We start from the raw sequence: 13,602 nt of genomic DNA, 5'->3' as shown, positions 1-13,602 counted from the left end.
TGGTAGGGGTGGGGTTGGTAGTGGTGGTAGTGGTGGGGTTGGTAGTGGGGTTGTGGTGGTGGTGGTGGTAGTGGTGGTAGTGGTGGGGTTGGTAGTGGGGTTGTGGTGGTGGTGGTGGTAGTGGTGGTGATGGTGGTGGGGTTGGTAGGGGTGGGGTTGGTAGTGGTGGTAGTAGTATTGATGGTGATGGTGGTGGGGTGGGAGTGGTGGTGATGGTGGGGTTGGCGAGGTTGGCGGATGGAGGGCGTGTGTGGTGAGAATAGTATCCCCAGTAGTGGTGCCAGGGTATGCCGGGGGCAGACGAGGTGGGTGAGGATGGAGGGAAGGAGGAGAGGCCACACTAGCCCTCATCTCCTTCATTATTCATTCATTCCCTCCCCGTTCTTCCCAGTCATCTGTTGTGGGTGTTTCTTTGCCAGGGCCCCGGGGTCTGTGTGTGTGTGTGGATTAGAGGGATCCCAGGGGGGCATGCCCCTGGACGTGTGTGCTGTGTGTGCCACTCTAGCACGATGACAACCATTCACAGAGAAAGAGTGTGTGTGTATTCATGTGCGTGTGTCCAACGTACTAGCTGATGAGATGGAGGTGGGCACTGCTGGCCTAGGTGTGTGTTGCTCTGTGCCAGGCAGTGCCAAGCGGTACCCCCTGGCATGGTCTTTAGCGTGCCAGGTCAAACTGGAACTGATCTACAGAGTGACAGTCATGACCAACTAGTGATACCGCTTCTAACTGGGAATTTCTAGTAGAACCAGCAAACTGGCATAGAGCAGCTAGTGATCCACTGTCTCCGCTGTCTTAGAGGAGATGGATAAAACTTACGAGACAGAGATAGGGAAGAGGAGAGACTGAGAGAAAGGAACCCAATCTCCCAAATTAACAGACCAATTACAATAACGCCCCCAAAAATGATAAAACAAAGACATAGTGATAACAGCTAAGTTTAAGAAGACTTACATTTCTCTCTCACTCTCCCCTCCCTCAACCCCCCTCTCTCTCCCCTCCCTCAACCCCCTTCTCTCTCTCCCCTCCCTCAACCCCCTTCTCTCTCTACCCTCCCTCTACCCCCCCTTTACCTCCCCTCTCTCTACCCCCTCTCTCTACCCTCCCTCTACCCCCCCCCTCTCCCCTCCCTCAACCCCCATCTCTCTCTACCCTCCCTCTACCCCCTCTCTCTCCCCTCCCTCTACCCCCCTCCCTCAACCCCCCTCTCTCTCCCCTCCCTCTACCCCCCTCTCTCAACCCCCCTCTCTCTCTCCCCTCCCTCTACCCCCTCTCTCTCTTCCCTCCCTCTACTCCCCTCTCTCTCCCCTCCCTCTACCCCCCTCTCTCTCCCCTCCCTCTACCCCCCTCTCTCCCCTCCCTCAACCCCCCTCTCTCTCTTCCCTCCCTCAACCCCCCTCTCTCTTCCCTCCCTCAACCCCCCTCTCTCTTCCCTCCCTCTACCCCCTCTCTCACCTCCCTCCCTCTACGCCCCTTCTCTCTCTACCCTCCCTCTACCCCACCTTTACCTCCCCTCTCTCTACCCCCTCTCTCTACCCTCCCTCTCCCTTACCCTTGCTTTACCCTCTCTCTCTCTTCCCTCCCTCTACCCCCTTCTCCCTCTTCCCTCCCTCAACCCCCCTCTCTCTACCCTCCCTCTACCCCCTCTCTCCCCCCTCCCTTAACCCCTCTCTCTCTTCCCTCCCTCTACCCCCTCTCTCTCTCCCCTCCCTCAACCCCCCCTCTCTCTACCCTCCCTCTACCCCCTCTCTCTCTTCCCTCCCTTTACCTCCCCTCCCTCTACCCCCCCCTCTCTACCCTCGCTCTACCTCCCCTCTCTCTCTACCCCCTCTCTCTCTACCCTCGCTCTACCCCCCTTCTCTCTCTTTCCTCCCTCTACCCCCTTCTCCCTCCTACCTCCCTCTACCCCCCCTTTACCCTCCCTCTACCCCCCTCTCTCTATCCTCCCTCTACCCCCTCTCTCTCTCTCCCCTCGCTCTACCCCCCACTTTCTCTCTTACCTCCCTCTACCCCTCTCTCTTTCTCTCTTCCCTCCCTCTACCCCTTCTCTCTCTTCCCTTCCTCTACCCCCTCTCTTTCTCCCCCATTCTCTCTCTCCCCTCCCTCTACCCCCCCTCTCTCTTCCCTCCCAATACCCCCCTTTCTCTCTCTCTACCCCCCCCCTCTCTCTATTCCCTCCCTCTACCCCCTCTCTCTCTATTCCCTCCCTCTACCCCCTCTCTCTCTTCCCTCCCTCTACCCCCTTCTCTCTCTCTCTTCCCTTCCTCCACCCCCTGTCTCTCTCTCTCTCTCATTCTCATTTTTTTGTGTGGTGCTTTAATAGGATATTGATCGACAGAAGCAGATTCGATTGGGCCCTGCCACTGAATTGTGTAATGGGTGCACAAAGCCAAGGTCATACTGCCTGTCAGAGGGGGGAGGTAGGGGAGGATGGGTAGGGGAAAGGGAGGATGACGAGGGGGGTGAAGGCGGCCTGTCGTCCCATTCAATAACGACCCCTCATCTTCAGCTCTGCACTCTCAAGTCAACCCACCTCCTGGTCCCTCTCCACTCTCTTAAATAAATCTATCATACGTGCCATTTGATTAATTGTTCAGCAGTCTTATGGCTTGGTGGTAGAAGCTGTTTTGAAGCCTCTTGGACCTAGACTTAGCGCTCCGGTACCGCTTGCCGTGCGGTAGCAGAGAGACCAGACTATGACTAGGGTGGCTGGAGTCTTTGACAATTTTTAGAGCCTTCCTCTGACACCGCCTGGTATAGAGGTCCTGGATGGCAGGAAGCTTGGCCCCAGTGATGTACTGGCCATTCGCACTACCCTCTGTTGTGCCTTGCGGTCAGAGCAGTTGCCATACCAGGCGGTGATGCTCTCGATGGTGCAACTGTAGAACCTTTTGAGGATCTGAGGACCCCATGTCAAGTCTTTTCAGTCTCCTGAGGGGGAATACGTTTTTTGTGCCCTCTTCACAACTGTCTTTGTGTGTTTGGACCATGTTAGTTTGTTGGTGATGTGGACACCAAGGAACTTGAAGCTCCCAACCCGCTCCACTACAGCCCCGTCGATGTGAATAGGGGCGTGCTCTGCCCTCTGTTTCATGTAGTCCACAATCAGCTCTTTTGTCTTACTGACTTTCAGGGAGAGGTTGTTGTCCTGGCACCACACTGGCAGGTCTCTGATCTCCTCCCTATAGGCTGTCTCATCGTCATTGGTGATCAGGCCTACCACCACCATGTGGTCTGGAAAACTTAATCATGGTGTTGGGAGTCGTGTGCGGCCACATAGTCGTGGGTGAACAGGGAGTACAGGAGGGGACTAAGCATGCACCCCTGAGGGGCCCCCGTGTTGAGGGTCAGCATGGCGGATGTGTTGTTACCTACCCTTACCACCTGGGGGCGGCCCTTCAGGAAGTCCAGGATCCAGTTGCAGAGGGAGGTGTTTAGTCCCAGGGTCCTTAGCTTAGTGATGAGCTTTGAGGGTACTATGGTGTTGAACACTGAGCTGTAGTCAATGAATAGCATTCTCACATAGGTGTTCCTCTTGTCCAGGTGGGAGAGGGTAGTGTGGAGTGCAATAGAGATTGCATCATCTGTGGATCTGTTGGGGCGGTATGTGAATTGGAGTGGGTCCAGGCTGTCTGAGATTATGTTGTGGATAAGAACCATGACCAGCCTTTCAAAGCATTTCATGGCTACAGATGTGAGTGCTACGGGGCGAAAGGTTACTTTGGTGTTCTTGGGCAGAGGGACTATGGTGGTCTGCTTGAAACATGTAGGTATTACAGACTGGGTCCGGGAGAGGTTGAAACGGATGACAAAGGAGAGATGGAGAGACGGTGCGAGTGAGGGGAGGGTGTGTGTATGCGTGCATGTGTGTGTGGTAGGGGGTGATCAATGAATCTTTGATCAGAAGGGGCTCCAGTCAGAGTGCTGACAGGCACTTTCAATGGGCTATTGTTAGCGGGGGCTAACGACAGGACCGAATGGATCGTTCTGCGCCTCTCCCTCCCTCCCTCCCTCCCTCCCTCCCTCCCTCCCTCCCTCCCTCCCTCCCTCCCTCCCTGTGTTGCATGTAGTAACACACTTTTTAAAGGTCATGTTTTTCTCTTCCCTCACTCGCTCTGTCTCTCCATCTCTCCTTTGTCTCTCCATCTCTCCTTTGTCTCTCCATCTCTCCTTTGTCTCTCCATCTCTCCTTTGTCTCTCCATCTCTCCTTTGTCGCTCCATCTCTCCTTCGTCTTTCCGTCTCCTCCTTTTCCAATGACAAAGATTTATCTGGAGGAGTTTCTTTCTTTCCACCCTCCCTCACCTCCTCCTCTCCCCTCCCCTTCACTTTCCCTTTATTTTCCCTTTTCTTCTTCTCCAAGAAGAGTGCCCCCCTTACGGGTTAAGGTTAAGGTTAAGTGTCGAGGAGTGGTACCTACAGGGCCTCCCCCTAATGGTTAAGGTTAAGAGTCGAGGAGTGGTACCTACAGGGCCTCTCCCACTAATGGTTAAGGTTAAGAGTCGAGGAGTGGTACCAACAGGGCCTTCCACCCCTAATGGTTAAAGGTTAAGAGTCGAGGAACCGTGGTACCTACAGGGCCTCCCCCTAATGGTTAAGTGTTAAGAGTCGAGGAGTCGGTACCAACAGGGCCCTCCCCCCTAATGGTTAAGGTTAAGAGTCGAGAGAAAGTTGGTACCTACAGGGCCTCCCCCCTAATGGTTAGGGTTAAGAGTCGAGGAGTCCCCCCCCCCCAGTAGTACCAACAGGGCCTCCCCCTAATGGTTAAGGTTAAGAGTCGAGGAGTGGTACCTACAGGGCCTCCCCCCTAATGGTTAAGGTTAAGAGTCGAGGAGTGGTACCTACAGGGCCTCCCCCCTAATGGTTAAGGTTAAGAGTCGAGGAGTGGTACCTACAGGGCCTCCCCCCTAATGGTTAAGGTTAAGAGTCGAGGAGTGGTACCAACAGGGCCTCCCCCCTAATGGTTAAGGTTAAGAGTCGAGGAGTGGTACCTACAGGGCCTCCCCCCTAATGGTTAAGGTTAAGAGTCGAGGAGTGGTACCTACAGGGCCTCCCCCCTAATGGTTAAGGTTAAGAGTCGAGGAGTGGTACCTACAGGGCCTCCCCCCTAATGGTTAAGGTTAAGAGTCGAGGAGTGGTACCTACAGGGCCTCCCCCCTAATGGTTAAGGTTAAGAGTCGAGGAGTGGTACCTACAGGGCCTCCCCCCTAATGGTTAAGGTTAAGAGTCGAGGAGTGGTACCTACAGGGCCTCCCCCCTAATGGTTAAGGTTAAGAGTCGAGGAGTGGTACCAACAGGGCCTCCCCCCTAATGGTTAAGGTTAAGAGTCGAGGAGTGGTACCTACAGGGCCTCCCCCCTAATGGTTAAGGTTAAGAGTCGAGGAGTGGTACCTACAGGGCCTCCCCCCTAATGGTTAAGGTTAAGAGTCGAGGAGTGGTACCTACAGGGCCTCCCCCCTAATGGTTAAGGTTAAGAGTCGAGGAGTGGTACCAACAGGGCCTCCCCCCTAATGGTTAAGGTTAAGAGTCGAGGAGTGGTACCTACAGGGCCTCCCCCCTAATGGTTAAGGTTAAGAGTCGAGGAGTGGTACCTACAGGGCCTCCCCCCTAATGGTTAAGGTTAAGAGTCGAGGAGTGGTACCTACAGGGCCTCCCCCCTAATGGTTAAGGTTAAGAGTCGAGGAGTGGTACCTACAGGGCCTCCCCCCTAATGGTTAAGGTTAAGAGTCGAGGAGTGGTACCTACAGGGCCTCCCCCCTAATGGTTAAGGTTAAGAGTCGAGGAGTGGTACCTACAGGGCCTCCCCCCTAATGGTTAAGGTTAAGAGTCGAGGAGTGGTACCAACAGGGCCTCCCCCTAATGGTTAAGGTTAAGAGTCGAGGAGTGGTACCTACAGGGCCTCCCCCTAATGGTTAAGGTTAAGAGTCGAGGAGTGGTACCAACAGGGCCTCCCCCTAATGGTTAAGGTTAAGAGTCGAGGAGTGGTACCTACAGGGCCTCCCCCCCTAATGGTTAAGGTTAAGAGTCGAGGAGTGGTACCTACAGGGCCTCCCCCCTAATGGTTAAGGTTAAGAGTCGAGGAGTGGTACCTACAGGGCCTCCCCCCTAATGGTTAAGGTTAAGAGTCGAGGAGTGGTACCTACAGGGCCTCCCCCCTAATGGTTAAGGTTAAGAGTCGAGGAGTGGTACCAACAGGGCCTCCCCCCTAATGGTTAAGGTTAAGAGTCGAGGAGTGGTACCAACAGGGCCTCCCCCCTAATGGTTAAGGTTAAGAGTCGAGGAGTGGTACCAACAGGGCCTCCCCCCTAATGGTTAAGGTTAAGAGTCGAGGAGTGGTACCTACAGGGCCTCCCCCTAATGGTTAAGGTTAAGAGTTGAGGAGTGGTACCTACAGGGCCTCCCCCTAATGGTTAAGGTTAAGAGTCGAGGAGGTTAACCTCTTGGGGCTAGGTGGGACGCTAGCGTGCCACCCGTGGTGCACTCCATCAACAGCAGGTGCATTTCAAGAGCGGCAAATTTGAATCCAAATAAATGTCAAAATTCTAATTTTTCAAAAATACAACTATGTTACACCATTTGAAAGATAAACATCTCCTTAATCTAACCACGTTTTACGATTTCAAAAAGGTTTTACGGCGAAAGCATAAATTTAGAGTATGTTAGGACAGTACATTTACAAGAGTTGTGTGTAATGTTTTGTCAAGTCAAAGACAGGGTCACCAAAACCATAAAACCAGCTAAAATGATACACTAACCTTTTACAATCTCCATCAGATGACACTCCTAGGACATTATGTTAGACAATGCATGCATTTTTAGTTCTATCAAGTTGATATTTATATCCAAAAACAGCGTTTTACTATGGCATTGATGTTGAGGAAATCGTTTCCCTCCAATAACCGGCAGTCAAGTCAGCGTCACAAATTAAATAATTAAAATTAGAAAACATTGGTAAAATATTATATTGTCATTTAAAGAATTATAGATTTACATCTTTTGAACGCAATCAACTTGCCAGATTTAAAAATAACCTTACTGGGAAATCACACTTTGCAATAATCTGAGCACTGTGCCCAGAAAAATACGCGTTGCGATACAGACTAGACGTCATGTTGGGGAGATCTAAAATCGAAAATACTATGTAAATAATCCATTACCTTTGATTCTCTTCATCAGATGTCACTTCCAGGTATCACAGGTCCATAACGAATGTAGTTTTGTTCAAAAAAGCTCATCATTTATGTCCAAAAATCTCCGTCTCGTTAGCACATGATGTAAGCCAGCCGGACTTCTCGTCATGAACGAGGGGAAAAAATATATTTCCGTTCGTTCAAACATGTCAAACGTTGTATAGCATAAATCATTAGGGCCTTTTTTAACCAGAACATGAATAATATTCAAGGTGGACGAATGCATAGTCTTTTATAACGTATTGGAACGAGGGTACCCAACATGAAGTAGCGCGCCAGGTGTCTAATGGGACATCACCGTTCCATGGCTCTTGTTCGGTCAGATCTCCCTCCAGAAGACTCAAAACACTTTGTAAAGGCTGGTGACATCTAGTGGAAGCAATAGGAAGTGCCAAAATATTCCTAAACCCCTGTGTTTTTCAATGGGATAGGTTTAAAGTCAATACAACACATCAGGTATCCACTTCCTGTCAGAAAATGTCTCAGGGTTTTGCCTGCCAAATGAGTTCTGTTATACTCACAGACACCATTCAAACAGTTTTGGAAACTTTAGAGTGTTTTCTATCCATATATAATAAGTATATGCATATTCTAGTTACTGGGTAGGATTAGTAACCAGATTAAATCGGGTACATTTTTTTTATCCAGACGTGCAAATGCTGCCCCCTAGACCCAACAGGTTAAGCTGATCATTGGGGGCTGTCTAACCTAAACTTCAGAGCCTGTCTTCATAAAGGGTCTCAGAGTAGGACTGCTGATCTAGGATCAGTCCCCTCTTCCATTGTATTCATTGTAACCTAAAAGGTAGTAACTGATTCTAGATCAGCACTCCTACTCTGAGACACAGATCTTAGTCATTGTCCATTTTCCTTTGGCCTACTAAGTTGACTGTGGGTCTTTTCTTTTAGCTGACTGTCTGATTTGGGAGAGATTTGGGGTTTGCTCTTAGTTCATTAACATAGTGGGAGTGTCTGGGGAATCTCTGTATTGGTCCTGATAAATTGCATTAGTGGGCTGGACCATATCGATGGCAGATATGCAATCAAATCACAGCCTGCTGCTGGGTTCTCTTTGTGGAGAGAATAGAGATGGAATAAGAGAGAGAAAGAGACAGAGAGAGAGAGACAGGGGTGGGGTTGGTAGTGGTGGTGGTGGGGAGAGACGGGGGGGGTAAAGAGAGAGTGACAGAGGGGGTATAGAGAGAGTGTGGTAGAGAGAGAGATGGGGAGGGGAGAGAGAGAGAGGGGAGAGAGAGAGAGAGAGAGAGAGAGAGAGAGAGGGGGGAAGGGGGACAGAGAGCGAGAGGGGGGAAGGGGGATAGAAAGAGAGAGATGGGGAGGAAGAGAGAGAGGAATAGAGAGCGAGAGAGGGGAGGGAGGGGCAGAGAGAGAGCGATGGGGGAGGTAGCGAGAGAGGAAGAAAGAGGATAAACTTACTCTGTGAGACTCGCACGAGCTCAGCCACACTGAAGACACCTGATGTGACAAAGCTGTCTTGGAAGCCAAGATGTCCTGAGAGAGAGAGAGAGAGAGAGAGAGAGAGAGAGAGAGAGAGAGAGAGAGAGAGAGAGAGAGAGAGAGAGACAGAATAAAAGAAAGAAGTGATGTTATTGCAAACAGAGGATCATTGGAACATGAAAGAGGAGGCATGGGACGAGGTTCGTCTCAAACACACATCATGTTCCCTCTGTTACACACACACACACTCAAAAGCACGCATGCATGTGCAGACAGACAGACAGACAGACAGACAGACAGACAGACAGACAGACAGACAGACAGACAGACAGACAGACAGACAGACAGACAGACAGACAGACAGACTCTCTCACACACACACACACACATACACACGCACACACACACACCGTTACATGTCCCTGTGGAAAGAAAGGCAATGTGGGAGAAGAGGGTGTATTTACAATGACCTAGAGGGCAGGGCACATCTGGGGCCTCTGTCCCCATGGGTGTGTATGTCGTCTTCCACTCCCAAAACCACAGCAGGGGGCTCCACTAACCAGACACACACAAAAACACACTTAAGTGTCTCTAATGAAACTGCTGGAGCAGCTCGTGTTGATACTGAACACATTTGAGTACCGGACAAAATCCTATTTCCCATCTTTCCAAGACATTTTCCATAACTTTGGACAAGCTTTGCTTTGCTTTCCCCCTACAACTCCTAGACAAGTGGTTCACAACCTGTTTTGGTTACTGTACCACCAGCTGAATGTTGCTCTGCCTGGAGTACCCCTGCAATACACCCTCATGTGTATTTTACCAGTAGACCTATAGTCTAATGAGTCTTCTTATGTACCCCCTGTGGACAGGCCAAGTTCTCCCAGGGTACCCAGTACCTCTCGTTGGGAACCACTAGGAACCACCAGTGGTGCAGCAGTCTAAGGCACTGCATCTCAGTGCTAGAGGCGTCACTACAGACCCCAGACTTTTTGGAGAAATGTCCTCTGGTCTGATGAAACAAAAATATAACTGTTTGGCCATAATGACCATCGTTATGTTTGGAGGAAAAAGGGGGAGGCTTGCATGCCAAAGAACACCATCCCAACTGTGAAGCACGGGGGTGGCAACATCATGTTGTGGGAGTGCTTTGCTGAAGGAGGGACTGGTGCACTTCACAAAATAGATGGCATCATGAGGTAGGAAAATTATGTGGATATATTGAAGCAACATCTCAAGACATCAGTAAGGAAGTTAAAGCTTGGTCACAAATGGGTCTTCCAAATGGATAATGACCCCAAGTATACTTCCAAAGTTGTGGGAAAATGGCTTTAAGGACAACAAAGTCAAGGTATTGGAGTGGCCATCACAAAGCCCTGACCTCAATCCTATAGAAAATTTGTAGGCAGAACTGAAAAAGCGTGTGCGAGCACGGAGGCCTACAAACCTGACTCAATGGGCCAAAATTCACCCAACTTATTGTGGGAATCGTAACGTTTGACCAAAGTTAAACAATAAAAAGGCAATGCTACTAAATATTAATTGAGTGTATGTAAACTTCTGACCCACTGGGAATGTGATGAAAGAAATCAAATCTGAAATAAATCATTCTCTCAACTATCCCCTCTACTATTATTCTGACATTTCACATTCTTAAAATAAAGTGGTGATCCTAACTGACCTAAGACAAGGAATATTTACTAGGATTAAATGTCAGGAATTGTGAAAAACTGAGTTTAAATGTATTTGGCTAAGGTGTATGTAAACTTCTGACTTCAAATGTACCTTTGCCTAAACATCAGCGCCACAGGTAACTTCCACAAAGCTGTGAACGATCAAAAGGAACATAAAATTCAACATACCAATTAGAATCTGGCTAAAAATACTTGAATGAGTTATAGAACCCATTGCCCTTTATGGTTGTGAGGTCTGGGGTCTGCTCACCAACCAAGAATTCACAAAATGAGACAAACACTAAATTGAGACTCTACATGTAGAATTCTGCAAAAATATCCTCAGTTTACAACGTAAAACACCAAATAATGCATGCAGAACAGAATTAGGTCGATACCCGCTAATTATCAAAATCCAGAAAAGAGCCGTTAAATTCTACAACCACCTAAAAGGAAGCGATTCCCAAACCTTCCATAAGAAAGCCATCACCTACAGAGAAATGAACCTGGAGAAGAGTCCCCTAAGCAAGCTGGTCCTGGGGCTCTGTTCACAAACACAAACAGACCCCACAGAGCCCAGGACAGAAACACAATTAGACCCAACCAAATCATGAGAGTACAAAAAGATAATTCTTTCCCATGTGTAAAGTAATTAACAAAAAAAACAGAGCAAACTAGAATGCTATTTGGTCCTAAACAGAGAGTACACAGTGGCAGAATACCTGACCACTGTGACTGACCCAAACTTAAGGAAAGCTTTGACTATGTACAGACTCAGTGAGCATAGCCTTGCTATTGAGAAAGGCCGCCAAAGGCAGACCTGGCTCTCAAGAGAAGACAGGCTATGTGCACACTGCCCACAAAATGAGGTGGAAACTGAGCTGCACTTCCTAACCTCCTGCCAAATGTATGACCATATTAGAGACACATTTCCCTCAGATTACACAGACCCCAAAATAATTAAAAAACAAATCCAATTTTGATAAACTCCCATATCTACTGGGTGAAATACCACAGTGAGCCATCACAGCAGCAAGATCTGTGACCTGTTGCCACAAGAAAAGGTCAACCAGTGAAGTACAAACACCATTTTAAATACAACCCATATTTATGATTATTTATTTTCCCTTTTGTACTTTAACCATTTGCACATCGTTACAACACTGTATATATACATAATATGACATTTGAAATGTCTTTATTCTTTTGGAATTTCTGTGAGTGTAATGTTTACTGTTCATTTGTATTGTTTATTTAACTTTTGTTTATTATCTACTTCACTTGCTTTGGCAATGTAAACATATGTTTCCCATGCCAATAAAGCCCCTTGAATTGAATTGACAGGCAGAGAGAGTGAGAGAGAGAGGCAGAGAGAGAGAGAGACAGGCAGAGAGAGAGAGAGAGAGAGAGAGAGAGAGAGAGAGAGAGAGAGAGAGATAGAGAGACAGGCAGAGAGAGACAGAGAGAGGCAGAGAGAGAGAGAGACAGGCAGAGAGAGAGAGAGAGAGATAGGCAGAGAGAGAGAGAGAGGCAGAGAGAGAGAGAGAGAGAGAGAGAGAGAGAGAGAGAGAGAGAGAGAGAGAGAGAGGTAGAGAGAGAGAGAGAGAGAGAGACAGGCAGATGTTAACATTGCTTAGGCAACTGCTTTGGCAATGTTAACATATGTTTCCCATGCCAAAAAAGCCCCTTGAATTGAATTGAACTGACAGGCAGAGAGAAAGAAAGAGAGAGAGAGAGAGAGAGAGAGAGATAGAGAGACAGGCAGAGAGAGACAGAGAGAGGCAGAGAGAGAGAGAGACAGGCAGAGAGAGAGAGAGAGAGACAGGCAGAGAGAGAGAGAGAGAGAGAGAGAGGCAGAGAGAGAGAGAGAGAGAGAGAGAGAGAGGTAGAGAGAGAGACACAGGCAGAGAGAGAGAGAGAGAGGCAGAGAGAGAGAGAGAGAGAGAGAGAGGTAGAGAGAGAGAGAAAGTCAGAGAGAGAGAGAGACAGTCAGAGAGAGAGAGAGAGACAGGCAGAGAGAGGGGAGGAAGTGGGAGGAAGAGAAAGCTGAGCGAGAGGAAGAGAGAGAGGAGAGAGAGGGAGGAAGAGAGAGGAGAGAGAGGGAGGAAGAGAGAGAGGAGAGGGAGGAAGAGAGAGAGGAGAGAGAGAGAGGGAGGAAGAGAGAGAGGAGAGAGAGGGACGAAGAGAGAGGAGAGAGAGGGAGGAAGAGAGAGGAGAGAGAGGGAGGAAGAGAGAGAGGAGAGAGGAGAGAGAGGGAGGAGAGAGAGAGGAGAGAGAGGGAGGAAGAGAGAGAGAGGAGAGAGAGGGAGGAAGAGAGAGAGGGAGGAAGAGAGAGGGAGGAAGAAAGAGAGGAGAGGGAGGGAGGAAGAGAGAGAGGAGAGAGGGAAGAAGAGAGAGAGAGAAGAGAGAGAGGAGAGAAACAGAGAGAAAGGAGAGAAACAGAGAGAAAGGAGAGAAAGAATACGGTGGGCTTGAGAAGGAGAGTGAATGCGAAAGAAAAAGCAGGTGAATGTGAAAGAGTAAGAAAGAGAGTGAATGAAAAAGAGAAATTGGACCAGGAGAGCTCTTTCTGTCGTGGTGGGAAGAACAGAGAGTTTAACACAGCCCCATATCCCTCCAGCCCCATATCCCTCCAGCCCCATAGTCCCCCAGCCCCATAGCCCTCCAGCCCCATAGCCCTCCAGCCCCATAGCCCCCCAGCCCCATAGCTCTCCAGCCCCATAGCCCTCCAGCTCCAAAGTTCTCCAGCCCCAAATCCCTCCAGCCCCATAGCCTCCCAGCCCCATAGCACCCCAGCCCCAAATCCCTCCAGCCCCATAGCCCCTCAGCCATCCAGCCCTCCAGCCCCATAGCCTCCCAGCCCCATAGCACCCCAGCCCCAAATTTCTCCAGCCCCATAGCCCCTCAGCCATCCAGCCCTCCAGCCCCATAGCCTCCCAGCCCCATAGCACCCCAGCCCCATACCTCCATAACCCCATAGTCCCCAGCCCCATAGCCCCCCATCCCCAACCCCATAGCTCCATAACCCCATAGCCCCAGCCCCCCAGCCCCATAGCCCTCCAGTCCAGCCCCATAGTCCCCCAGCACCATAGCCTCGCAGCCCCATAGCCCCCCAGCCCCATAGCCCTCCAGCCCCATAGCCCTCCAGCACCATAGCCCTCCAGCACCATAGCCCTCCAGCACCATAGCCCCCCAGCCCCATAGCCCTCCAGCACCATAGCCCCCCAGCACCATAGCCTCCAGTCCCATAGCCCTCCAGCCCCATAGCCCTCCAGCCCCATAG

The 13,602-nt window shown here is 50.0% G+C and overlaps 1 protein-coding gene across 2 annotated transcripts in view; it reads right to left on the bottom strand.

Annotated features, from left to right (window-relative positions):
* LOC106574075 (nuclear factor 1 A-type) overlaps nucleotides 1-13,602 on the bottom strand; it is a 236,166-nt gene that overhangs the window by 34,896 nt on the left and 187,668 nt on the right. For both annotated transcript variants that reach the window (XM_082962756.1, XM_082962757.1), the window contains exon 4: nucleotides 8,626-8,700. In XM_082962756.1, coding sequence (XP_082818882.1) covers nucleotides 8,626-8,700 — 75 coding nt within the window. The remainder of the gene's footprint in view (nucleotides 1-8,625; nucleotides 8,701-13,602) is intronic.

This window comes from Salmo salar, chromosome 16, assembly GCF_965601325.2.
Source record: "Salmo salar chromosome 16, fSalSal1, whole genome shotgun sequence".
Taxonomy (NCBI): domain Eukaryota; kingdom Metazoa; phylum Chordata; class Actinopteri; order Salmoniformes; family Salmonidae; genus Salmo; species Salmo salar.
This window is presented reverse-complemented; position numbering and strand designations above follow the sequence as displayed.